Source organism: Notamacropus eugenii, chromosome 3, assembly GCF_028372415.1.
Source record: "Notamacropus eugenii isolate mMacEug1 chromosome 3, mMacEug1.pri_v2, whole genome shotgun sequence".
In the NCBI taxonomy this organism is placed as follows: Eukaryota; Metazoa; Chordata; class Mammalia; order Diprotodontia; family Macropodidae; genus Notamacropus; species Notamacropus eugenii.
Genome location: NC_092874.1, coordinates 391,383,317 through 391,410,298, shown reverse-complemented (window position 1 = coordinate 391,410,298; position 26,982 = coordinate 391,383,317). Strand labels below are relative to the sequence as shown.

General features: G+C 39.5%; 1 protein-coding gene across 1 annotated transcript in view; it reads left to right on the top strand.

Moving 5' to 3' along the window:
• Positions 1–25,048, top strand: part of FAM20C (FAM20C golgi associated secretory pathway kinase) — a 146,050-nt gene extending 121,002 nt beyond the window's left edge. The window contains exons 6-10 of the mRNA XM_072597805.1: positions 11,670–11,850; positions 16,255–16,361; positions 16,772–16,853; positions 18,117–18,176; positions 23,854–25,048. Coding sequence (XP_072453906.1) covers positions 11,670–11,850; positions 16,255–16,361; positions 16,772–16,853; positions 18,117–18,176; positions 23,854–24,103 — 680 coding nt within the window. The 3' untranslated portion in view covers positions 24,104–25,048. The remainder of the gene's footprint in view (positions 1–11,669; positions 11,851–16,254; positions 16,362–16,771; positions 16,854–18,116; positions 18,177–23,853) is intronic.
• Positions 25,049–26,982: the final 1,934 nt, after the last annotated feature.

Below are 26,982 nucleotides of genomic sequence, written 5' to 3'. Positions count from 1 at the left end.
ATCAAATGATCTCTGTTCCAACTATCCCCATGTCCAAAATGCATCTGTCAGCCAAATGTCAAAATGTTCATCTGGTTGAAAACCATGAGAAATGTTTAATTTGTACTCATAGTGGAATGATACCCATGTCCAACTTATTATATCTTTTTTTTTAAACCCAATGCAATTCATTTGTGTAACACAGCCTTTTAAATCTGTTCAAAATGAAACAGGAACAGTGAAAAGAAGCATTAGACTTGAAGTCAAAGGACCTGGATTCAAATCCTAACCTCTGCTATTTATTTAACTGTGTGGTATTGGATAAGTCACTTAACATCTCTGAGTCTTGGTATCCTCAAATGTAACATGAGGAGTTTGGAATAGATTCCCCCACCAGCTCTAAATCTGTGATCTGAAGAAAGCTGAATCTTGCATAAAATGCTCTGAAATTTGTGCCTTGATGTATAGCATTATGTGCTTCATTTGCCTAGATGACTATCCTTCTTGGATGATAAAAAAGGAGGAGTTCGTTTGAGTTGTAACCCCATTTAGGGTTTTCTTGGCAAAGATATTGGACTAGTTTGCCTTTTCCTTCTCCAGCTCATTTTATAGATAAGGAAACTGAAGCAAACAAGGTTAAGTGACTTCCCAGGGGGTCACATAGCTAGTAAGTGTCTGAGGTTGGATTTGAACTCAGGAAGATGAGTGCTCCTTACTCCAGGCCAGGCACTCTATCAGACCCTACACCATCTAGCTGCCCAAAAAGAGAGGGAATGGTGAAGTGTGGGATGAAGAAATAGAATGAGAAAGAGGCAAAAGTCATGGATCAGTCTCCTTTGTGATACCAAATTTGAAAGTACAATAGTTGCCAGTACGTCCTATGAATAGGTCCTATGCTTGCCAGCAACTGAAATGTAAATACATTGGTGGGGAGGAAGAGCAGACATTTTTTCTGAGGGCATCTTGAGTGTCCAAGCATTTTGTTCCATTGAAAAAGTCAGTTTCTTGAGTAAATGTTTCCAAACCAAAGAACATGTAACAATGGTGGGAACTGAGGCTATTAAGGAATTTGGACAGACTAAGAATGACAGTAATGTTTTGCTATTTTTCCACACCTTATTCCTAGTATCACCTTGCTACACAGTACCATAGTAATCAATCAATAAGCACTTATTAAACACCTACTATATGCAAGAATCCTAGGACTCTTTGAATAGGGCAAATTTTGTAAGGTACTTTCCTTGCAAAAATAGCCTTGCTATTAATCTATCCCATAAGTGCCCTAAAGTTGTTAAGTTTTCCTCTGTATTCATGTAGTCAAACTAATTGGAGTCTAGTGCTCATTTTTTCCCCATGAAATTTGCAGAAATAAGTTACTGTTGTCATTAATTATTGTTGTTAATACTGAAAACAGCTTGCAAGTTATATAGTGCTTGAAGGTGTAGAATGCTTTCTATCCATTGCCTTAGGGTATACAGAGAAAGACGCTGTCCTTAGTATCTGTGGACAAATCATTTTCCATCTCTCTGTCACCTATAAAATGGAGGAAGCTAACCTAAGATTTCCAGATTCCCTTTTAGCTTTGACAAACGTAGGGTTCTAAGGTTCACTGGCTTCCTGCCATAGTCAATTTTCTCTTCTGCCTACTATTATCAGAAGACAATGTTCTCAGATTTCATGAGTCCATTCCTAAGCCATTATAGCCCCTACTGTGCTCCATGATCAGAGAACACATCCACCTGCTAGAAATGTGGGGAATGTCTTTTGGCTGAGCCAGGTAAAAAAATGAATTCCAGAAGCAACATGGGAAGTGTAGTAAAGGGAATCAGGGAGAACTATTTGGCACCATTGCACCAGCGGTGTTTCATCCCTGCCAGACTAAGGAGGATGGATAGTAAAGCTGGGGAACAATTACTAGAAAGCTGGGGCTCAGCTGAGACATGGCATGCTGTGGGTAAGAGTGGTGCTTTTCTAAAGCACTCAGGCCACATCTTTGTGTTTCTTGGGAAGCAGGGATTTCTTGGTTTTGTGAACTTTGTGTGGTTGAAGCCTTCAAAGGAAGAACCTTTCAGAATTTTGCTAGAAATTTTTTAAAACATCAACAAAACAATTCTTTTATTAAATGTTGTAAGGAACTGAACTACATACCATGTGGGCTACAAAAGACACATAAGGAATGGTAACTGCCTTCAGAAAGGTTACAGTCTCAGCATAAATCTGTAAAAAAGTTAAATAAAAATCTCTAAGAGAGGAAACTATAACACTGTATATTGAAAAAGAACTATAGATTAAGAGATTCTGGGTTCTAGTCTTGGCATGGAGACTAAGTCGCTATGTGACTTTCAAGTCATCTTATTTCTAGGTGTTAGGTTCTTCCCATCAAACTTACTTAAAACACTATATGAATATGAATTATTTCGTAGTAGCAGTTCCTTGCAATTTTCCTTTTTTGTCTAGACCTTTGATTTCATTGGAGCTCTCTCAGTGAGGAAGTATCATCTAGCTTCGCAACTAAAACCTAATAATGATGATAGCTGGTCATTTTAAGGTTTCCAAAGTGCATTTGCTTATGTTATATGATCCTTATAATAACCTGGGAATGCAAGTGGTATTATCATCCCTGTTTTACAGATGTGAAAACTGAGACTACTTGGTCACCATTTCTCATACCAATCTAAGACAGGATTTGAATTCAGGCCTTCTAGACTCCAAGTTCCACACTCTGTCTACTCTGCCACTATCTGCCTCTGGGTCACTGGAAGGTCAAGAGACATGTCCTGGGTCACAAAACCAGTATGTTTCAGGGGGCCATACTTGAACTAAGGGCTCTTTGAAAATAAAGCCAACTTCCTATCCACCAGGTCATAACACGCACAAGAACATATACACACACACACACATATATATATATATATATATATATACGTATATACACGTGTGTATATACGTATATACATATATATGCATATATACGTTGCTTGTAGTTGTGCTGAATCAAAGCGTTAGGGAAGGTTTGGTTAGTCTTTCAAACTTCTTCACTGACGTCTTCTTCCAGGGCCTCATTGTAGCATGGAGGTGACCCTGAATCCTTGAATGCAACAAATTTGGGCAGGTCCTGTTAGGCCAGAAAGGTGTCTAGTATCAATACGGGAACAGGCTCAGACCCAGCCCAGTTAGATTCAGAATGATTTATCAGAAGATTGGCCACCACATAATGCATATCTGAGGCCACAGCAAAGATCATGCCACTGAGATTTAGAAAAAGTTAAATCAGTTGAAGCCAGTGGAGCTAATGCCCACTGAGATTTCTTACAGTCTCCAGGGAGGTACGGCAGTTATTATTATCATCTCTGTTTTATGAGTGAGGAAACCTCGGATCAATGACAAAATGACTTGCCCACAGCCTCATGACTTGCATTAAGTTGCATTAACAGTCAGAAATGATTCCCTGGTTTCTTCCAACTCCCACATCCAGCATTTTTTTCACTCTGCCACATTGCCTTTCCTCCTTTAGAAAAAATTTAAAAAACCAATCCCAGCACCAATTCAGAGTCAGAGGGCTCTTGCCTCCCTAGCACATCCTTCAACTCCGAGAGTTGGAAAACAGTTTTACCTAAATTTGACCAGCTGCAATTGCAACCCCTTCCTTCTTTCTTTGGCCTCAGTAGACTCAAAGAATCCCCTCCCTGTGGCTGTTCTGCTGGCGGAAAAATGGCAGAGAAAAAATGTTCATTTGATGCCCGCCCTCAGCAGTGAAAGGTAGCAAAATGTCATAATCAAAGGATTTTTGACATGCTTTTCTGGAAACAGAAAAGGTTCTCTTTAGTCTCCATACCAACCCCTTTCCTGATAAAGCAGCAAAAACCAAACAAAACTAAAAGACCAAAACAGGGGCAAGAGTTAAACTCCTATGAGATTCTATCTGAGCTAAACCAGGAGAAGCTCAAGTATTAATCACCTTTACCTCAACTTGTTTAATGGTTGGCTAATTATTCTTGAGCCCTCATTAAAGACAGATTGTCAGAGGGATAGATTTCAGCCTGTTGTAAACAACAACATCTAAAAGTGCTAATGGGAATTAGGTCAGTCCAAAAATGGAACAGAGCTGTCGAGGGAGACAGCAAGATGCTCAGCAGGGGAGGTCATTCAGCACAAGTAAGGCGGCCACTGGTCGGCGAGGTTTGATGGTATTCCTCTCCAGGTGTGGATCAGACCAGATGATCTCAGAGAGCCCACTGACACTCAACCGGTTTTGTAGCTGATTTTTTGTGTTTTTTAAAGAGGAAGGCCAGTGTGGCATTGTGGAAAGAATGCTGGACTTGGGAGTCAGAAAAGACTCGAAAACAACATCTACGCAAGGCATAAGAACCTGGGCAAGTTGTTTGTGTCTCTGACCTTTGGTTTCTTCATCCATAAAATGGGCATGATTAATGGTATCTGAATGACCTACTCCTTCAGGTTGTCGTAAAGATCAAATGAATTGATATGTGGAAAGGGCTTTATGAATCTTAGTGATGTATAAATGTTAGCCTTCTCTATTATTAAAGCCTGCGTTTCAGGTCACACTGTGCATTCCACAGAACTGGGCTTTATAGATGATTGACAGGCCTGTTCCCCTTTTCACGCAGAACTGGAAGAGGCTTTAATAATTTGCACAGGTGAACTGATGCCTCATTTCCACCAACCAGGGGCAGGCTGAGCTCTGAGCAGTAGATTAGATCAGTATGAGAAAAATGGAATCCAAGAGAGACAGCCACAAAAAATTAATTAATGCTGCTTGAAAAACCATCTTTGAATCTAGAGGAAGCAGATCGAGATGGAAGCACTCTAGGGTAACACACACTTCTGTAGCTGGAGCTTGCATGATTTTGACAGATGGTTCTCAGGGGATTCTCTTAGGTTGGGTTTTGGATGGATTTGGGATAGGGGGAGGGATGAGGTTAAATTAAATAAAGGACTTGGGAACGTTACCTCTACTTGATCAAGAACAAGATGAAGCAGTTCTACCAAGATCAGGGCTGCTGGATGTCAGAGATTAGGAAACTAACTTTGGAAATTTTCTTAATTGGTCATATGGGTTGTCCCAACCCTGCTTTCATAATGCAATGAAGGGCTCTGGATTTGGTGTCAGTTTGAATCTCAGTTCTGTCACTGGGCAGCTAGGTGGCACAGTGGATAGAGCAGGTGAAGACATGAGTTCACACCCAACCTCCAACACTTACTAGCTATGTGATCCTAAGCAAATCACTTAACCCTGTTTGCCTCAGTTTCCTCGTCTATACAATGGATGGGCAGGTAGGTGGTACAGTGGATAGCATGCTGGGCCTGGATTCAAGAAGACTAATCTCCCTGAGTTCAAATCCAGCCTCAGACACTTACCAGCTGTGTGACCCTGGGCAAGTCACTTTACCATGTTTGCCTCAGTTTCCTCATCTGTAAAATGAGCTGGAGAAGGAAATGGCAAACCACTCCAGTATCTTTGCCAAGAAAATCCCAAGTGGGGTTACAGAGTACAACATGACAGAACAATAACAACAAGTTATTTGGGACCTTGTGTCCTTGAGTCTCAGTTTCCTCATCAGTAAAGTAAGGATTTATTGGACCAGATAAATTCTTAAATTATCTTCCCTTACTTATTCCCAAGATCCTATTAAGAATTTGGGTTACTGCTTTGCCAATTGAGTTGAAAAGTGAACCTTAACTATGATTGTCCAATGTAAAGTCATGATACAGTTGCATCTCCTTTGGCAGTCAAGGTCAAGTGGAGCATGATAACTGGTTATCAGCCTTGCAACAAAGATACCAAGGTGAATTCTAGGAACCCCAGAATCTCAATTATGAGAGTCAGTAAGAAAGGCCTTGAGAGCATTTCAGGTCATCAAGGGTCATTTATTTATCATTTTATCATTTATCAAATTTTAGCCCTTTTGAATCTATTTGCTCATTCATCATATCACTGTCTACACTATTATGAGCCCTAGGAGACAGCCCCTTGGGAGATAGTATGTCTTCTTTAATTTTATATCTTTCCCAGGGTCTATCAAAGTTTATTGTACATAACGAACTTTAACTTAATGCTGGTCTAGCAGTGCGGAGTGTAGAAAGAATTCTGGCTTTGGAGTCGCAGGCCTGGGGATCCCAGTGTGATGACTTCCCTCACTTTGGTGGGGTTTTTTTTAAATGTGAATTATTATGATGCTCTCCAAAAATCCTCCCTAAATGGGAAATCCTTTCTCCCTACCTCCACCCCACCCCTCCTTCTCAGGAGAAGATAAGCTCCTGGAAGGTATGGACTATTTAATTTTTGATTTGGTATCTACTGTGCTTATTGAATGAATGAATGATTTTGAATGCATGCTGGATTGGACAGTAGGGCATGAGCCATCCATCAGAGGACCAAGGGGACTCTCCCTATAAAAAAACTGATATGGAATGTGGAGAGAACCTACACTTCCTTCTGGGTTCAAATATTATTCCAGTGGTCTCCTGCTACATCATTAATCCCAGGTGCATTCTTTAATAAAATGAAAAGGGAATGATAGATTTCTGTTCTAACTGAAATTGCATTCATATGTAAATGCAAATGAAACCCATTTCTGCACGGACTTTGGATATCCTCTGGTAGAACTGCAGTGGGGTCACTGATGTGTTCCACCTCCTTCCCCCTTTAAAATTATGCCTCTAAAATTGGCTCACTTAAGTGCAACAAGAGGGTATTGTATGTAATAGATAAATTTCCTGGTCCAAGATAATGGAAGATCAGATAACAGCTTTCCTGTGTAAATAGATTCAGTAATTCTGTTAAAGGCACATTGTCTCAAAATGGGAGGCTACAAATTAAACTGTATCAACAGATGGACAAGTACTGAGTGATCTTTACTTTGATCGTTCCATTAGTAAATATCAAACTTTAGCTATTTGTTTTCCTGCAGTGCAAGATATTTCCTTAGGATTGTTTCTTTGCTTATCAGATCCAATAAAAATGTTTTGTCTGCCACAGATAATTGCAGACTTTAACTTTACTTAGAGTGGTATCCTAGGCTCCAGGAATTTTCACTGGCTGTTCCCCACGTTTGGAATTCTCTCATCCCTGTCTTTTGGCTTACCTCCCTGCTTTGAAGTCCCAGCTAAAATCTTCCCGTCTTCAAGAAGCCATTTCCAGTCTCCTTAATGCCAATGCCTTCCGTCTGTTGATTATTTCCAATTTATCCTGTAAATATCTTCTTGTACGTAGTTGTTTAATATGTTGTCCCTTCCCCTATTAGATTGGGAATTTCTTGTGAGCAGGAACTTTTTCCCCCAGAGCTTGGGAAACAGTAAACTCTTAATAAATGTTTGTTGACAGTGGATTAGGAACAAGGCTTGAATCTCAGTTCATCTTCCCAGGAGTCTTTTAAATGGAACTCCCAGAGGGGGTCAATACCAAAGAATTGAAGCCATAATAAATAACGCTACTTGTAGTGTCTGGATACCTGAAGCTCAAAGTCAAAGGAAAATTCTTTATTTCGGCTTTTACCCTGATTAAAGAGGCAAAACTCAGGGCAAAGAGAATTAAAAGTTTATTACAAATACTTCAAGGTAGCAACATGTCAAGGGGCTTATCACTGGAGGTCAGGGATTTTTTTCAAGATGGGGCCAGCTTTAATTGGTAACTTGTGTGATGAGAAAGACAATTCAGACAGACCCATGTCAGAAAAGGTGTTTGGGTCCTAGCATCTCAGTTCCTCCCCAACTACATGACAATTTCCAGGTACATATAGTGTGTGTGTAGAGAGGGAAGGTGACTTGAGGATATGAAAAATATCTGGGGACTGGGTAATACCTCTCTCCAACACTGATTTACAAGCTAATCTGGAACAATGGGTCACTGAACCAGCATAACTGAATAGTTGTAAAGGATTTCGACTTGAATTATCAGGATAGTTGTTAGGTAGAGACTTCTCCTGAGAAGAATTTACTCACTGATTGGATAGGACCCATTTTTTAAAATAGTAATGGTGCAATGCACTAGTGGGCAGCTAGATGCTGCAGTGGATCGAGCACTGAGTTTGGAATCAAGACCTATCTTCCTGAGTTCAAATTCAGCCTCAGACACTTACTAGGTATGTGAGCCTGGGCAAGTCACTTAACCCTGCTTGCCTTAGTTCCTTGTCTATAAAATGAGTTGGAGAAGGAAATGGCAAACCACTCTCATATTTTTGCCAAGAAAATCCTAAATTGGATCATAAAGAGTCATACATGACTGAAAACTACTCAACATCAACAACGTGACGTACTAGCTAAGAACAGTTGACTGGAAACCAGGAAGCCTAGTTTTGTGGCTTGGGGTTTTGGGAACCTCAAAATGCAAGGCTACAGGGCGTCTGCCTTGAAAGAATTCAACTACTCAAGCCTTCTTGCAGTCAAAGGAGTGAGGTTTTATTCTGCTCCTATTGGCAATACAAAAGCAAACTCATTAGGAACTCTGCCCACTCTTATTGGCCATACAATACCACAGATGTAGTAGGAATCTTGCCTGGTTCACTGGTGTTATAATACAACCTTGCCGCTCTGACTAAAAGAAGGTTTGAGTGGTCTAATTCTTTTGAGGAAGACTTGCCCTGTACCCTTATATTTCAGGGTTCCCAGAAACCCAAACTGCATCAATCTCAGGTCTGCCTCTCTTATATTCATTTTCCTCATCTGTAAAATGAGAAAGTTAGACTAGAACAGGGGTGGGGAACTTGTGGCCTTGAGACCACATGTGGCCCTCTGGGTCCTCAAGTGTGACCCTTTGAATCCAAACTTCACAGAACAAATCCCCTTAATAAAAGGATTTGTTCCATTTAACTTGAACTCAATCAAAAGGCCAGACCCAAGTACCTAGAAGGCCACATGTGGCCTTGAAGACACAGGTTTCCCACCCTGGGACTAGCAGATCACTAAGATACCTTACAGCGCTAAATCTATTCATTTGATGACATTATTTTTCTGGGAATGCCACTGTAGGATTTTCAGCAGAAAGAATTCATTTCCTAATTGAATCATTTTATAGGTAGGTTCATGCACAGAATTCTGAAAAGTTATACCTGGAAAGGGCTTTTTAGAGCCTTTCGAATCCAAATGCCTCATGTTAAAGATCATAAATTGGAAGAGAAATGAGAAACCATCTAGCCAAACCTCTTTATTTTGTTTTCAATTCAGTTGAATTCACCAAGCATTTGTTATGTCTATGCCCTCAAGAAGCTTATTCTCTGAGGACTGAGAGTAAGACGTGTATACAGATAAATTCATACAAAATAAATACAAGGGAACTTGGGGGGAATGAGGAAGGGTTTTTTGGTAGGTAAGAAATTATGCCTGAAGGAAATTTGAAATTCAACAGAGCAGAGCCAGGAGTGAGATGTTTCTAAGTCTAGGGGCCAGGAGATGGAATGTCTTCTGTACAGGGACCATCAAGAGACCAATCTGGGGGGCAGCTAGGTGGTCCAATGAATAGAGCACCAGCCCTGGAGTCAGGAGGACCTGAGTTCAAATTCTGCCTCAGACACTTGACACCTACTAGCTGTGTAACCTTAGTCACTTAGCCCCAATTGCCTTGCCTTCCCCCTCTGGAAAAAAAAGAGGCCAATCTGGATATAATATAGAATACATGGTGGAGAGTGATATGAAGTCATCCTCAAAAGACAGCTTTAGAGCCAGACTTTAAGGGAATTTAAAGACAAACCAGGGATGTCTGTGTTTCATCCTAGAAGTGATAGGGAGCCACTGAGGTTTCTAAAAACCAGAGTTTTGACAAGTCAGGTGTTAGACTGGGACCGGAACACTATTCATAATCCATTGTCCTTTCCATCACACCACAAACTTTTTTAAGGTGGTTTGAATTAGGAAAACTATTCATGTAGAATCATGAAAAAGAATCTTTGTGGGTTTGTTTTTTTAAAATCAAACCTCTACTTATGGCAAATGTCCCCAAGTGTGTTCTATACTTTCACCAATTCAAGAAATATTTCTTAGACTACTCTATGTAATACACTGTGCTAAGTAGGGATTCAAAGATTAAAATGGATAAATATAGTCCTCACGGAGTTGATACTGTACAGGGTGAGTGATAGAAAAAGCATAAAAGGACATTTCAAGGAGAATTGAGGAGGGGGAAGTTCTAACCACTTGGAGGGTTAGAGATAGCTCATGAAGGCTCTAACCAAAGCCTTAAAGGAAGACAAGTTTCCTGAGAAGCAGAGATGAGGTTGGAGTCCATACCAGACACAGGCAAGAGGCACAAGATGGGTTATCTCTTCTAGGGAACAGCTAGTTGTCCAATTTGTCTAGAACTTAGAGCTCAGTTTGTAAAATGTTGTTGGAAAGGTAGACAATAAGTTGAACTCTCTTCTTCTTGTCTTACTGAGCTGGAAAGAAATGAAATGAGTAAGAACAGATGTGTGCTGAGCCAGCCCCTTTCAAAAGAATGCACAAAACACAATCAAGTCTGAGCCCATTCATGCCAGACTTTTGAGGAAGGATAGTCATTCCTTCTGTCAGGCCAGTAAGAGACTCTTAAGCAATCCAGAGAAATCATCTACCTATAAGTTCTTTGTTAATAAAGAGTGAGCACCAGTTTTGGAGTCGTGAGAACCTGAGTTCAAATCCAGTATGAATCATACTTACTAGATGTGTGACCCTGAGCAAGTCACTTAACCCCAATTGCTTTCAGAAAAAAGAGTTGAGTGGAATTATCCAGATCACTGAATCCAGTATATGTACATATTTGTATATATATACACATATATATGAGTATATATACGTGTGGGTGTGGGTGTGTACAATGAAACCCAATGTCTTACAAGGTTTTGATCTGAATAAACAAGTTAGTTGGTATGTATGGCTCTGTCCTAAGAAGACTTGGCTCATTGATGGATATGGCCTATTTTTATAAAATTGCGGGCTGTTAACAAGCTGTGTGACTTTGAACAAGTGATCTCATGTCTCTGGGCTTCAGTTGTCCAATCTGTAAAATCAGAAGATCGGACTAGATTGTTTTTCAGGTCCCCTTTAGCTCTGAAACTTCCTGTGATCCTTAGAGAATTGGTTTATGTGGAAACCAAGCTTTCCGGAGAATTTTTATGTTGCATTCTTGGAGCTCAGTACTGAGAAGTCCCAAAGTTCCAAGGAAGGATGAAGGGAACATGTGGTCATTGCTCCCGCTTCACAAAAGCTCAGTGAAAAGAAAATGAGGTGTTTGTTTCGCCTCAGTGTAATTCTCTTACCTGAGTTACAATAGACACTGGCATTCATGCAGGGTGTCCCAAAAGTCTTAGTGCAATTGGAAGCTGTGACTGTGATTAAGTTATACCGTCACTTTTGAGACTCTTTTTGTAGTTTTTTTTTAAGATTTGAAAGGGGTTCGGATTCACTCATTTGATCCCCATAGCAACCTCATGGAGTGACTACTACAGATTGTATACCCATTTTACCAAGAAACTGAGGGTCTAGGTTGGATATGAAGTAACTCACAGGGGATCATGCAGCCAATAAGTGTCAGAGGTGAGATTTAGACTCCCAGCTCCTTGAATTCGAAGTCCAGCAGTCTCTCCACTACACCCGCTGCTTCTTCCTAGTAGAAAGTTATTGAATTGGTTCTTGTCGGTTTTTTATGTGTGTTTATTTCTGTGGATTCTTTTTACATTAGCGGGTTGTCTCTTTCCCATCAGCCAACAACATCTGTTTCTACGGGGAGTGTTCATATTACTGCTCCACGGAACACGCTCTGTGTGGGAAGCCCGATCAGATCGAAGGGTCCCTCGCAGCCTTCCTGCCCGACCTGTCCCTGGCCAAGAGGAAGACGTGGCGGAATCCATGGAGACGCTCATACCACAAACGCAAGAAAGCAGAGTGAGTCAGGCCCTTGTGCCAGCTGTGGGGGCAGCAAGCAGAAAACGGCTCTCATCTCAGGCAGGGGGGCACCCAAGGCTGGGGACTGGACTCCAGAAAGGTTGTGAAAGACTCACTGCCCACTGCAACCTCTCTCCTCTCCCTTCCCCTCTCCCCCCCTCTCCTCCTCTCTCCCTCTCTCTTTCCCTCTCTCTCTCTCCCTCTTTCTCTCTCTCTCTCCCTCCTTCCTTCCCTCCCTCCCTCCCTCCCTCTCTCCCTCTCTCCTCTCCTCTCTTTCTCTCCTCTCCTCCCTCTTCTTCTTCTTTTTTTTTTTTTTTTTGGTAAAAGGATTTTTCATTTTGAAGTCAACCTTACTAATTCATATTGAAAAGAGATGACAGAAGGAAAGGGTGAGGCAAATTTAAATTCATGGAATAGAAGAATTCCAAAATTTTTTTTAATGAAATACAGGTATAGATAATGATTTAGGATCATATCTCTAGAGCAGAGCCTTGGTAACATTTTTTGTGCCATTGGCAGCCTGGTGAAATCCATAGACCTCTTCTTAAAAGAATATTTTTAAATGCATAAAAACAAAATACATAAGCTCACAAAGGAAACCAATTACATTGAAACACATCTATCAAAATATTAAATAATTTGCCCCAGGTTAAGAAGCCCTGCTCAAGGAGCCCTAGAGGCCACCAGTCCCCTTTCATGCATGCTATGAATAGGAACTTAAGCAACCTAGCAAAAACGATGGAAGCTGGGGAGGCTGTCCATTACATTGGGAAGAAAACTAATCCCAGAGCCACCTGGGACTGGAACTTGAATCTTGGCTCAGCCTCTTACTACCCATTTGACTATAGAAAACAGGTCCCTTAACATTCCTAGGCCTCAGTTTCCACAGTTGTCAAATTAAGGAAGTGGACTAGAAAACTTCTAAGGTCTTGTTCTATTCTAGATCCATCAACCTATTCTATTTGCTGCATAGATGAGGGTTAGTTGGGATTAGCTCATTAGTTTTTCTGAGTAAGTGGGTGTTGACAATTGGTAGGTTAAACTTGTAGGTTAAACATGACCCTTGTCGTCTTGGTTATATTATACCTATACTTGTTTAACAGACTCTGTCTTTACAGATGGTACAGAGGTAAACTTCAAGCTAGGCCTGAAATTTAAGTTATTATAGTCCAAATTAATGAGGCTTTATTTACCATATTACTTAAAATAAGTGAGCCTTCAATTGGGACATCAAAAAACTTTTCTATAGGAAGACTTTGTTTTAGTAGTATTTATAATGAAATAAGAGAGATGCTTTGGGCCTGGAAAAATTCCTTTGGGGAACAGAAAGGAGAAAAGCCTTTTTTGTACCTTTTCACTCGTTAGAACCAGAGAGAAACCTAGGAAGTTGATGAGATTATTTTCAGTACTCCCCACCTTTGTTTTCTGAATCTATTCCCTCTCCACCCCCTATGGGTGCCTTCATTCACTTTAACCCTACCTCTGTATTCTCCCACACATGCGCTGCACCCCCCCCCAATATACAGAGATAAGATATCTCTCCTCATATTCTGCAGTTCTTTTCTCTGTAAAAAAAGGGAAATAATCAATTCACACATGGGTGCTAAGTAGTTAATGTGTTCCAGGGATACAGGATCCTCAGGGAAAAACCAGTACTAAACTAAAGGAAAAAGTAAGTAATGGTAGAATTTCATGCAATAGGTCACTGGGGAGAGCTATGCACTTCCCTATAAGGCTGTCTGTCGCCTATTTACCAAGGTCTCCCAGTTACCTCACTTTTTCCTACAAAGGTGGGCTCTAAATACTCCTCTCACTGAAGTTTTCTACTCATTGTCCTGAGCCCAATAGATGATATTACTGATTTAAGTCCATAAAATTGGTAGTGCTTTTGAACAGAGCGGTGTGTGTGTGTGTGTGTGTGTGTGTGTGTGTGTGTGTGTGTGTGTGTGTGTGTGTGTGTGTGTGTGTGTGCGTGCGCGCGTGTGTCTTTGCCACAAGCTAGGCTCCCTATGAATATGTTGCTTGCATAACTGGGAACTAAAGGAGAACTGTGTAGAGAGAATGCAACTCCTTGACCAAAAGTAAGGAGAGTTAGGAAATATAGTCATGGCACAGCCTTGATTTTGGATGAGTATCTCCTTCCAAAGCATGGAACCATATGACTAAAGAAAATATTCACAAGTGATTTTTTTCTACCCTCCTATTCTCAGTGGAGTGAGTTGGATCTTTCTTGAAAGATGGTACCAAAACTATCTTTGAAAAATGTCATTTTCTTTATTCACAAGGAACTTACCACACTATTATTTGGTAATTTATCTGAGTGATGGCTATTCTTTATTATCATTATTATCATTCATTGTATTCATTTCACTATTTCCCAATTACATGTAAAAATAATTTAACAACCATTTTTTTTTAACATTTGAGTTCCAAATTTTCTCCCTCCCTAACTCCCTCCTTGAGAAGGCAAGCAATTTGATGTAGATTACACATATGAAGTCATGTAAGATATTTCCGTATTAGCTATGTTGTGACCAAAAAAAAAAAAAAACACAAGCAAACTGAAATGATAACAATAAAGAGGGTAAAAACAATTATGCTTCAAACTGGTTTCAGAGTTCACCATTTCTCTCTCTAGAGGTGAACAGCATTTGGAATTGTCTTAGGTCATTGTCTTGATCACAGTAACTAAGTCTTTCACAGCTGATCATCCTTAAAATATTGGTGTTACTGTGAATGATGTTGTCCTGGTTCTGTTCGCTTCACTTTGCGTCAGTTCAGATAAGTCTTCCCAGGTTTTTCTGAAACCACCCTCTTGTTATTTACACAATAGTATTCCATCACAATTAGATACCACATCTTCTTTAACCATTCTCCAATTGATGGGCATCCCCTCAATTTCCAGTTCTTTGCCACTACAAAAAAGGTGCTATTTTTGTACATATAGATTTTTTTCCCCTTGTCTTTGATCTCTTTGAGATACAGACATAATAGTGGTATTACTGGGTCAAAAGGTATGCATAGTTTTATAGCTCTTTGGGTGTAATTCCAAATTGTTCCTCAGAATGAATGGACTCTAGTTCACAACTCTACCAATAGTGCATGGGTATCCCAGTTTTTCTACATCCAATCGAACATTTGTCATAGTTCTTTAGTGTCATGTTAGTCAATCTGATAGGTGTGAGGTATCTCAGAGTTATGTTAATTTTCATTTTTCTAATTGGTAGTGATTTAGAGCATTTTTTCAAGTAACTATTGATAGCTTTGGTTTCTTCTGAAAACGGCCTGCTCATATCCTTTGACCATTTAAAACTGGAAATGGCTTTCATTTTTATAAATTTGGTTCACTCCCCTATATATCTGATACATGAAGCCTTATTAGAGAAACTTGCTATAAAAAGTTTCCCCACTTTTCTATTTTCCTTCTAATTTTGACTGCATTTGTTTTGTTTGTGCAGAAGCTTTTTAATTGCATGGAATCAAAATTATCCATTTTATATGCTGTGATATTCTCTATCTCTTGTTTGATCATAAACTCTTATGTTATCTATAGCTCTGACAAATACATTTTTCCATGCTCCCCTACTTTACTTATGACATCACCCTCTATATCTAAGTTATTTATCCATTTTGACCTCATCCTGGTATACAGCGTGAGATGCTGGTCTTTGCTTAGTTTCTGCCAAGCTGTTTTCCAGTTTTCCTAGCAATTTTTGTCAGATATTGGGTTCTTAAGCCCCAAAGCATGAATTGGTGGGGTTATTAAGCTGTAGTTGTTTACTACTATGTATTGTGTTCCTAGTCTATTCCACTGATCAACCATTCTAGTTTTTGGCCAGTACCAAATTGTTTTGATGATTACCACTGTCTAATATTGTTTGAATTATGGAGCTACTAGGCAGCCTTCCTTCACTTTTTTTTCATTGATTCCCTTGATATTCTTGATCTTTGTTTCATCCAGGTGAATTTTCTTACTATTTTTTTCTAGCTCTATAAAATAATTCTTTGGTAGTTTGATTGCTATGGTACTGAATAAGTAAATTAACTTAGGTAGAATTGTCTTTTTTATTATATTGGTTCAGTCTACTCATGAGCAATTAATATTTCTCCAATTTTTGCTTAGATATGACTTTATTTGTGTGCAAAATGTTTTGTAGTTGTGTTTATATAATCCCTGGGTTTGTCTTGGCAGTAACTGCTTTTCTTACAGGTAGGTAGAAAGATCTTTCGTACTTAGGTTTGACTCTTAATATTACCTACTGCAGTTTGAGGTCATTTCCCTGTTTTAGTTTTCTCTCAATAAGCAGCCCCTCAAAGCCGATTCATTGAATTTTCAATTGTCCTTAAAATAAATTGGCTCATTATTAAGATGAGAACTGCCTTCATGCCAGTTGTTCCTTTCAGATGGGAAGTGGACCCTGATTACTGTGAAGAGGTGAAGCAGACGCCACCATACAATAGCAACCGCATTTTGGATATAATGGACATGACCATTTTTGATTTCCTAATGGGTATGTGTCTGATCCTGTTAAATTAACTATAAAAAGAACTCAAATTATCGGGAGGGCCATGTGTAACCAAGCAATTTTTGATACACAGCGTGAGTATACGAGCCATAAATTTTATGGAATGCAGACCTACATGAGTAACAAAATAGATTAAAACCATCAAATATTAACACAGATACATTGTTAAAAATCACAGAGCATAATGCTACAGCTTGTTATTTCTGTGAAATAGGTCTTACGGTCTGAGCAGGCACCCAAGATTTATTGTTTTTATTTTAGTTGGTAGGACTTAGAGGCTGTACATGAGGGGCATAAGAAATATCCTACTCTGTTCAAGAAGCTGACATCTCTTATTTTACATCCTTGAATTTTCAACATCCAAGATTCAAAGCTCTTTCTGGTTCCCTCTGCAGGAAACATGGATCGACATCACTATGAGACCTTTGAAAAATTTGGCAATGAAACATTTATTATTCACTTAGACAATGGAAGAGGGTAAGGGGTCTTTGTTCTTCTAGATAAAATGATAGAATTGTAACATCTCTGTCCATCTGTATATTCACCTTCCCAAAACCTCAAACATCTGGTAGCCTGCTTATAAGTGAAAAGAAGCAAAAGAGGCCTGTTAAGAAAATAAATGAGAGTGGAGAGAAATCTGTCACAATGTCCATGGACCTGACCTTTTAAGAGAGGCACTGAGCCATTCAGGCCCATTGACTTAGAATTGCATGTCAAATTGAAAATAAATTTTCAAAAAGAATTAAATGCAAAATAAATTACCCTTTGAAAGTACAAAGATAACTGTAGGATAAAAGTGACATCTGACAGCAGAGACGAGATGGAAGGATTTGTAGCTCACCAATAGGCTGGGGCCATTTAGTACAGGGTCAAATAGTACCTTATTTGCATTAATATCTAATGAGTTAATAATAATATATACACATATATATATGTACATACATATGTATATATGTTAACTCTTATTACTATTATTAGTGGTCATCTCTGTGGACATCTCTGGATTATTTTTATATTGGTAATCCTGAGTCATCAATAAAGGGTGGGGGACAAAAATTTGTTAAGCACTTACTGTGCGTCAGGCACTGTGCTAAGTACTTTACAAATAATTCTCTCATTTGATCCTCACAATAACCTTGGGAGGTAGGTGATATTATCCTCATTTTACAGATGTAGAAACTGAGACAGACAGGTTGAATGACTTGTCCACACACAGCTAGTAAGGTCTCAGGCAAGATTCAAACTCAGGACTTCTCGACTCCCATCTAGTTGCTTCAACCCCTTAAAATATTAAATTATGTTCACTGAGCTCTGTTTAAGATCCAAGAAACTGTGATACCAGCTGTTTTAGAAAGCTTCCCCACCCAAATAGGTAAAATGAGAAATGCTGGATACACAAAACTTAAAGCTCCAGTTATCTGAAAAATTCATTTATGTACAATATCCCATTCCATGGTAAAACTGGATAAATGAACTGTTACTGTAATTATGCTATACAGTAAACTCTTTGACAGTTCATATCTCCCTCAATATTCATCTTTACCCAACAACTCTGTTCATTCATCTGTGCCCTTTCTTTTTCTGGTCTTGTCAACTCAACAAAACTCCAGTCAGCTCTAGCATAATGATGGGTTTCTCTTGTGTCGGTGTGTTTTATAGAACGTACATAAATGCATCCTTGACATTCTGTGACTTCCAATGTGACTATATATATGTAATATATTTCTTGCTTAAAAATAGGTTTGGAAAATACTCCCATGATGAGCTCTCCATTTTGGTGCCTTTAAATCAATGCTGCAGGTGAGTTCCTTTGTGGTTACTCCCAGTTGTTAATGAATTCCTTTCTTCATCAATTATCAGTATAAACAGTCCTGAAAATTTAAGGCTTGAAATTAAATCAGCTAATCTTCCAACCACTGCATGATAAGCAGGGCTGTAAATAGTCCAGGGCAAATGGGGCTTTGCCCATGTCACCAGCATTTGGTGGGAAAGCATGTTTGCTCCCTGTGAAGGGTATATATCCTTCCCTCAGCACCCAGGGTCCTCATGCCTCTTGAGCTCCTTGGTCTTCCGTGTAGCATTATTACCACACAGAGCATAACCATCTCCAGGGTCCCATTCTTGTGATTTTCCTCTCCTTGGGTTCACCTTCCTCACCATCAGATCCCACAGGGAATGAGGGCCAGACTTTTTAAGGCCTAATGGACTTCTATCTAACTCTGCCCACTTGTGGGGCTGTCCTCTGCACTGCTTCAATTCACACCCAATTGAAATTACTCCAAAGAGAATTAGCACTGACTACTCCTCTGACCACAAGAAAAGAGAGAGATGCGACAGGTACTGTATTAGGTTACATCTGAACACAACAGCCTGTCGTTTTGAGAAAAAGAGCAGTCAAATGCAAATAACTGCTTATTTGAAAATTTTCAGTTATTCATTCATTGTTTTCAAAGAAGTGGTTTAGTCAGAATCATTGAATTTTAGGACTAGATGAGACTTAAGCGATTGTATAATCCAGTGCTCTTATTTTATGGATAAGGAAAAACATCAGTCCAAAAAGAATAGGGATTATTTTGTTTTCCGTATTTATATCCTAGCACCTTGCAGAATACATGGCATATAAAGAGTGCTTTATCAATGTTTGTCAATTGACTGACTGATTAATTGCTGAAGATCTCACAATATGTTAGTGTCCAAGCTGGGACTAGAAATTCCATCTCCTGAATTCTGAGATATTAGCAAGAGATCCCTTTGTCTCTCAAGTGATCTTTTTCCTAGGTAAGAAGACCAAGGAGGCAGTTGGATGCCTGGGTAGACTTGTGGCTGGGAGTGGTAATAAGCTCTTCAAGGTGACCCATTTAAAGCTAACCCCTACTTAAAGCAGCTTTAAACCAGTCAAAAAGAAGCCAAGTTTTCGTTGGGTTGGGTTGGGAGAAATCACCTTTTTACAGAGATTCCTACATACACCCAAACCCCCTTATCTCCCACTCATGCACCCACCCATCCAAATATCTCCCACATCACAGAAAAAATTATGCTTAATTGGTAAGCAATGGTTTCTGAGCAATCAGAGCAATTCTGTAAAGACCCATCAGGAAATGGTTCTAGAGAGATTTTTCTTTCATCTTAAAAAAACCAAAAACAAAACAACTGGTCTTCCCAAGTGACATAGGTGCTTGTAATATAATAAAATGTCTCCTCTTTTCCTCACCTAAGAGTTCACTGAGAGAAGGTGTATAATAACAATGATGATGATAATAATAAACATTTGTATGATGCTTGACAGTTTACAAAGCACTTTACATATACAATCGCATTTGGTCATTATAACTTGATATTAGGGGCTATTATTTTTCCCATTTTAGAGATGAGGGAATTGAGCCCAAGAGAGGTTAGATGATGTGCCTGAGGTCACATATCTAGGAAGTGTCTGAGGCAGATATTCAGCTCAGGTCTTCCGTACTTCCAAGTCCAACGTTTATCCATTATGCCACCTAGTTATCCCCAAGGACATGCGTTTTGTTCTCTTTGTATACCTCATCTGTTCTCTGCCACACTAAAATATGAAATCAACTGCCCACATTTCATTTATTATTGTAATCATTATGTATATACAGTTGTCTCTGCTCTCTTGCTATATATCAGTTTATACAAGTTATTTTCATGGTTCCCTGAATTATTTTTTTAAGCTGTACTCATGTTTTATTCATACACAATGTAGTACCACTGGTCATTCAGCTATTTCCCAATCCATGGGCACCTGCTTTGTTTCTAGTTTTGTGTTTTGTTTTACTGCCACAAAAAATGTTCCTCTTTACCACTGAACTCTTTTCTAAAGGTCATATAGTGGGATGGGATTTAGGATTCTGGTGTGTGGTGGGGTGGCAGCTAAGCCCACTTTCAGATTTCGTATCATTTGCCTTGGGGGTATAGTAGAGGCTCAGTGACATAGCCCAGTGCCCACTGCCCTCCATTCATAGGTTCCTAGAACCATAGACTGCAAGCTGGAAGGGGCCCTAAGAGGCCATCCAATCTAACCCTTTCATTTTACAAATGAGAAAATGGAGCCTAAAAGGATGATGTGACTTGTCCAAGGTTATACAGGTGATAGGTAGCAGAATCAGAATTTGAATTCCAAGTCATAGACTCCCAGTTCACCTATTATTTTCTTCTGCTGTGCCATACTGCCTTCGTAGAATCCAGAGCTGGAAGAGAATTTACAGATTATCTAATCCAACTCCTACTTTCTTGGGGAAGAAAATGAGGCACAGACTGGGGGAAGTGATTTGGTCAAGGTTATATAGGGAGCAAAACCAGGAACTAAACCCAGATGCTATCACTACAAATCTACAGTTATTCACCACTATCATTCCATCAACAAGCAATTGCTGGGGATATAAAGGCAAAAGTGAAAGTAGTGCCTGCCCTCACAAAGCTCCCATTCTGTTGGGGGAAACAGCATTCCACACACAAGTATATGCAAAATATACGCAAAGGTAAATACAAGATAATTTCAATGAGGAGTCACCAGCAGCTAATGCTGGGCATTCTGTTGTCCTCTTTCATTCATATCAGGGGTCTTTGAGTACAGAATGATGCCTGTAAAAGAGAGCCAAGATTACTGTTGCTTTGATTAGACTCAGAGAGATATCATCTTAGAGAGGCAAAAGGAGGGTAGTCAAAGAACACGGGATGATGAGTTACAAGACTTGAGTATGAGGTCAGACTCTGTCCCTTACTAGCTATGTGTCCTTGGGAAACATCCTTAAAGTCTCTCCATTTTATAAAATGGTGATTTTTATACTATAGACTTCACTGCATTGTTATGCAGATCAAATGAGATAATGTATGTAAAGTGCCCTGTGATCGTAAAACTGTGGTGAGTGGTTCCCATTATTGTACTCTCTATAGGTAAATGTTCAGAAATGCCTTCCTGGCTGGCAAAATAAGGTGGAAAATTGGGTATTTTCCTTTTCAAATAGCTAAAATGTGGCTAATGTTATATTGACACCCAGTACTGTAGGAAATAAATTTGAGATACAATTAGAATTAGTCTTTAAAACTCTTTTTCCTGTATTCCTCCCCCTGCCAGACCCTAAAGCCCTGGGCTTTTAGGTTATCCTGGTCTTTTCCCCCAGGTAGGGAGAGACTCATTTATTCTCTACTGTTAACTCATTGATGGGCAGCTAGGTGGATACTGGAGTCAGGAAGACTCATCTTCCTGAGTCCAAATCTGGCATCAGATACCTACTAACTGTGTGACCCCAGGTAAGTCACTTAACTCCTGTTTTCTCAGTTTCCTCATCTGTCAAATGAGCTGGAAAAGGAAATGGCAAACAACTCCAATATTTTTGCTGAGAAAACCCCAAGGAGGGTCACAAATAGTTGGACACAACTGCAAAATGACTGAAGACTTTTAAAAATACTTGTGTGTGTGTGTGTGTGTGTATATATATATATATACATATATATATATATATGTATATATATATATACACACATACATATATGCATACACACACATATGTATACACACACAGACACACACACACACACACAGACATCTGCATTTGCTAAACATCTCCACAACAAGAAGAGTCAGACGTGAATGAACAACGTTAACTCATCAGCACCATAGTATTAGAAAGCTGCCATGTTACTCTCCTCGGATGATTTGCAAGGCTGAGGGGAAGGAAAGGTAAAGTATCAATACAAAGAAGTGAATCACTAATGGTAGGATTTCACAAATTTGCAAGGGGAACCATACTTTGGGGTGGCAGAGCTTTTCCAACACTTCAGGCACACTTGACTTTTCTCTACTTCCACATACATCTCCATGACTGGACAAGCAGAGAATGTCAGAGCTAGATAGAAGTGATATCAGACATCACCAGGCCCAGAGATACTGAAACCTTTTGGTCTCAGGACTCCTTTTCACTCTTAAAAACTTATTTTTTTTCTCCCCTCAAAGAGCTTTTGTTTATGTCTGTTACTTTTCACCATATAAAAAAATAAAATGTCAATATGATTATGAAAATTGTTTGGATCCCAGGGCCCCTCCAGGGTTCCCAGGCTACATTTTGAGAACCACCAACCTAGACCAGCCAATGTCTTCACAAGATTTCTCCAGAAGATCACAGATTAGAGCCAGAAGACTTTTAAGGCCATCTGTTTCCAACCTCATTTTGCAAAGAAGGAAACTGCAGCCCAGAGAGAAATGAAGGGATTAATCCAAGGGCATATAAGGAAGAAGCAGAAGAAACTAGATCCAAATCCAAGTCCCCCAAGATTCTGTGGTCACTGTTCCACACTGTCACTGTACAATAGTCAGATGAGCAGATTTTGCCCTAAAGAAATAAAGTAGTTTAGCCATGGCCATGCATGTAATTAGCAGGAAAGCCTAGACTGCATCTCCAGAATCCACTTTCCACCACACCACATCATCTGAACTACACAGATGAAAGAATGGAGAAACCAACTACTAAAACAGTTTGCCCTGGGTCACACAAGATGTGAGGGGCAGAATTGAGTTTGGATCCCTGCAGGGATGGAGGACGAAGTAGTAGCTACCAATTTCTGTACTTAGAGGAAGTGGCAGGCAGCTGGGGTTAGGTGGGAATGGTTTACTCCACAGGGCAAAGCTAATGTGTCCCCAAACACTACAATGGTTCTAAACTACCAAAGGAAGAAGAAGTACCCTGAGGACAGGGCCCCGCAGTGGGCAATAGGAGAAAAAGGGAGAATATGGAGCACAGCAAGCGGGAGAGAAAGTACACCTCCTTCCCCTGCCCCTGGAAGTGTAGAATGGGGATAAAAGGGAAAGTGCTACCAAGCAGAGTTCGGTACTGTTCCTAGTACCCTTTAAGTGCCCTGTTCTGGAACAAAGCCCTGGTCACCTAGACTGCCAGTCAAATATATGATAGCTTTGTTGTTGTTTCAGTCATATCCAACTCTTTGTGACACCGTTTGACCTTGACAAAGATACTGGACCAATCTGGCATTTCCTTCTCCAGTTCATTTTACAGATGAGGATACTGAGGCAAACAGGGTTAAGTGACATGCCCAGGGTCACACACTAAGTGTCTGAGGCTAGATTTGCACTCAGGTATTCCCAGCTTCAGGGCCTGGTGCTCCATCCACTGTGCCTCCTGGCTGTCCTATGCTATAGCTAGATTCTTATGAATATGAATAATGAATCCCATAAAGTGGTCACATTATTTGAACTTGCACTGAATATTTCCATTGGGCTGGAGCCAATTGCAATATTTTACATAATTATAACTTGAAATCATTAGAATTGGAATACATGGGGACCATTTTATTATTCATAATAACCCAAACTGCCTTTACACTTCTTCCTCTTCCCCTTATTACCCCATCCAGCTGTCACTCCCCAAGAGCCAATGAAGTGTGTCCATCCTCTGTTCTGGTCTGCCAGAGGCCTGGAGAATGACTTTTTTTACCCTTTCTTTTCCAGAATAAGGAAGTCCACCTACTTGCGACTACAATTGCTTGCCAAGGAAGAATACAAACTGAGTGACTTGATGGAAGAATCTCTGCTCAAAGACAAAATCGCTCCCATTCTCTACCAGTTACATTTAGAGGCCCTGGACAGACGGCTACGGATTGTTCTCCAGGCTGTTAGGGACTGTATAGAAAAAGATGGTTATAACAGTGTGGTTGAAAATGACTTTGACACTGCCAACACGATCACAACCAAGAGGTAGTGAAATTAAAGCAGCATTGCTGTTTTTACGAGTGAAGTAAGGAAAAGAAGAAAAAAGTCTTGCAAGAGACTATGTGTATGCCACTTTGTGAATTCAGTGAATTCAGAATTGAGATATAATTGTTCCCCAAGTAGGTAAAGACACTCTGAGAAAGATTAGATAATTATGAAATAAGTCTAAGGCAATGCTTATAATTAGTTACCTGAAACAATATGAAAGAGTTGGAAAAAAATATTATGATCACTGACAGATGAAATGGATAGGTGGCAGTTGCATTCTGTCCTTTTTTTTTTGTATAGAAAGGAGGCCTTTGATATTTTGTATTTGCATATGGTATCTATATATGTGTGTGTGTATATTATATACATATGTATATGTACAAGTATACATATGTATTATGTATATAATACACACACACATATATGTATAAACCACAGATCTACCTACCAAATTTCACAAAGGAGAGGCAGCATCATCTGATGTCTCACCATTTACTCCAGGTGACATCCACTTGGTTGACTGTGTTAACCCACCACGTGCCGTCCTGTGCTAAACCTGATCCAGAACTACAGCTCTGGGGTGGGCGTGAGGGTTGGGCCTCAGCGCTTAAAGAGTTGAGAGGAAAACTCTGAAAGCTCAGTGGTTAATCCAAATGGAATTTCAATAACTGTTCCTTTTCAGAAAATACTTGAATGTTGGTTTTTACAAAGTGATGTAAAATGATGAATCGTTCTATTATCCATCATTAAGTAGCAATCCTGACCTTTCTAGATGGGCAAAGGGAAGCCGCTACTGTCCTGACTTGCTTTTGATAGTTTGGTGTAAATACATACATGTATGAGTAAATCTGCACTCTGCAGCCATAGGCTTACATTTGCAGCATTTTTTTTTGTGGAATTGTTTGCAACGTGGTACAAGTACAATAAAAAATATGGCAGATGTGTAGCTGGACTGCTTCTGTGGGTTCCTCGTCAATTACAGAACTGGAGAACCTTAGAACTTTTTATTTGGAAGAAACCCCAGATGATGCTTCTCCCTACCTGAAGCATGACTTTCCTCTTCAGCATTCCCAACTACAAAAACCGCAAAAGCAAAAATAACCTATAATGCTTTAAGGTTTGCAGAGTGCTTTACAAATATCTCATTTGATCTTCACAATAACTCTGGGGCTAGGGGCGATTATTCTCCTAATTTTACAGATAGGGAAATTGAGGCAGACAGAAGTGAAGTCATTCGCCTCGGATAACACAGCTATTAAATATCTGAGGTGGGGTTGGAACTCAGGCCATTCTAACTACAGATCCAGAGTTCTAGCTGTTGCACCACCTAAATGCCTAATTTGGACAATTGGTCATCTACCTTATGCTTGAAGAAATGTGGATTTAGCTGTGAATATTCAGAAAGACCCCCTTTTTATTCAGCCAAAATCTTCTCCTCTATAATCCCACTCACTGGTCCTTGAAATAAAAAATCCTAACCCTATTTCTTAACAGTCCATCCCATACTTAAAAATAGCAAATTATAACCCCCTAAGATTTTAAAGGGCTAGGTGGTACAGTGGATAAAGTGCTGACCCTGGAGTCAACAATAATCATCTTCCCTGAGTTCAAATCTGGCCTCAGTCAGTGTGTGACCCTAACACACTTCAGCCTATAAAATGAGATGGAGAAGAAAATGGCAAACTACTCCAGTATCTTTGCCAAGAAAACCCCAAATGGTATTGGACAACTGAAAAATGACTGAAGACTTTAAAAATATTTGTATGTGTATACACACACACATATACATACATGTATAATACACATATATAACCTATACATACATACACACACAAACACACATATATACATACACATAAACACACATTATATGCTGTATATCTCCAGGTCCTTCGGCCAATGAAATGGTCTCAAGTCCCCTCAGTGAGGTACTAAGTATAAAGTCATAGCCTGGAATCCAAATAATGACTCGCATTCCCTGAATATTAATCAAGCATTTACTAAGCACCTACTGTATGCTAGGCACTGGGCAAAGAGAGACAAAAATAATCATCTCTGTTCACAGGGATTTCACATTCTATCAATATTAGCCCACAAGATTCATTGCATATTCAGTAAATAAACTTATTTTTCCCCTTCAATATTTAGGATTATGGATTTAGATCTGGGAATAATGATCTGCACACTTATTGAAGGTATCCTTGGTTAAAATATGAAAAGGGGACAGGCAAATGGTTTAGTGAACCATACTGATGAATGAAGGAGGGAAGGAGTGATGAAAAGAAGGAAAAAAAGGAGGGAGGAAGTGAAGGAGGGAAGGAAAAGAAAAGGAAGGGAAAGAACAAAGAAATCTGAAGAAGGGAAGGAAAGAGGGAGGAAGAAAAAAGATAAAAAAAGAGAACATGTGAATTAATGCAAATAAATATGGAAGATAATCTATTCAAACACAAATATATCTGGCAGGATAATGTTTAAATGAAACTATATCTGGAGGATTATTTTAGGTTTACAGAAACCATGCCGAAGCCACGGGGCAATGGATATAAGCCAAATCTACAAGATTAAGACAGTTAATTTGTTCATCAAACACTGAAACACTAGATAGATCCAGGAGGTAGACTCATAACCTTGAAGTATGTAGTTTTAGGACAAATTAAATATTTAAAGTCCTCTACGCCTTTTGAGAGTACAGAGTGAATAAATAGAACCCCCCATCCTGCACTTTGTGATACCGACATGCTGACCCTCTTTCTGTCCCTAACCCATGATATTCTATCTCCTGTCTCCATCCATTTACATTGGCATACCTCCATGTCTGGAAGGCATTCTCTCTTGCCTCTGCCTCATAGAATTCTTCTGTTTCTACAAGATGCAGCTCAA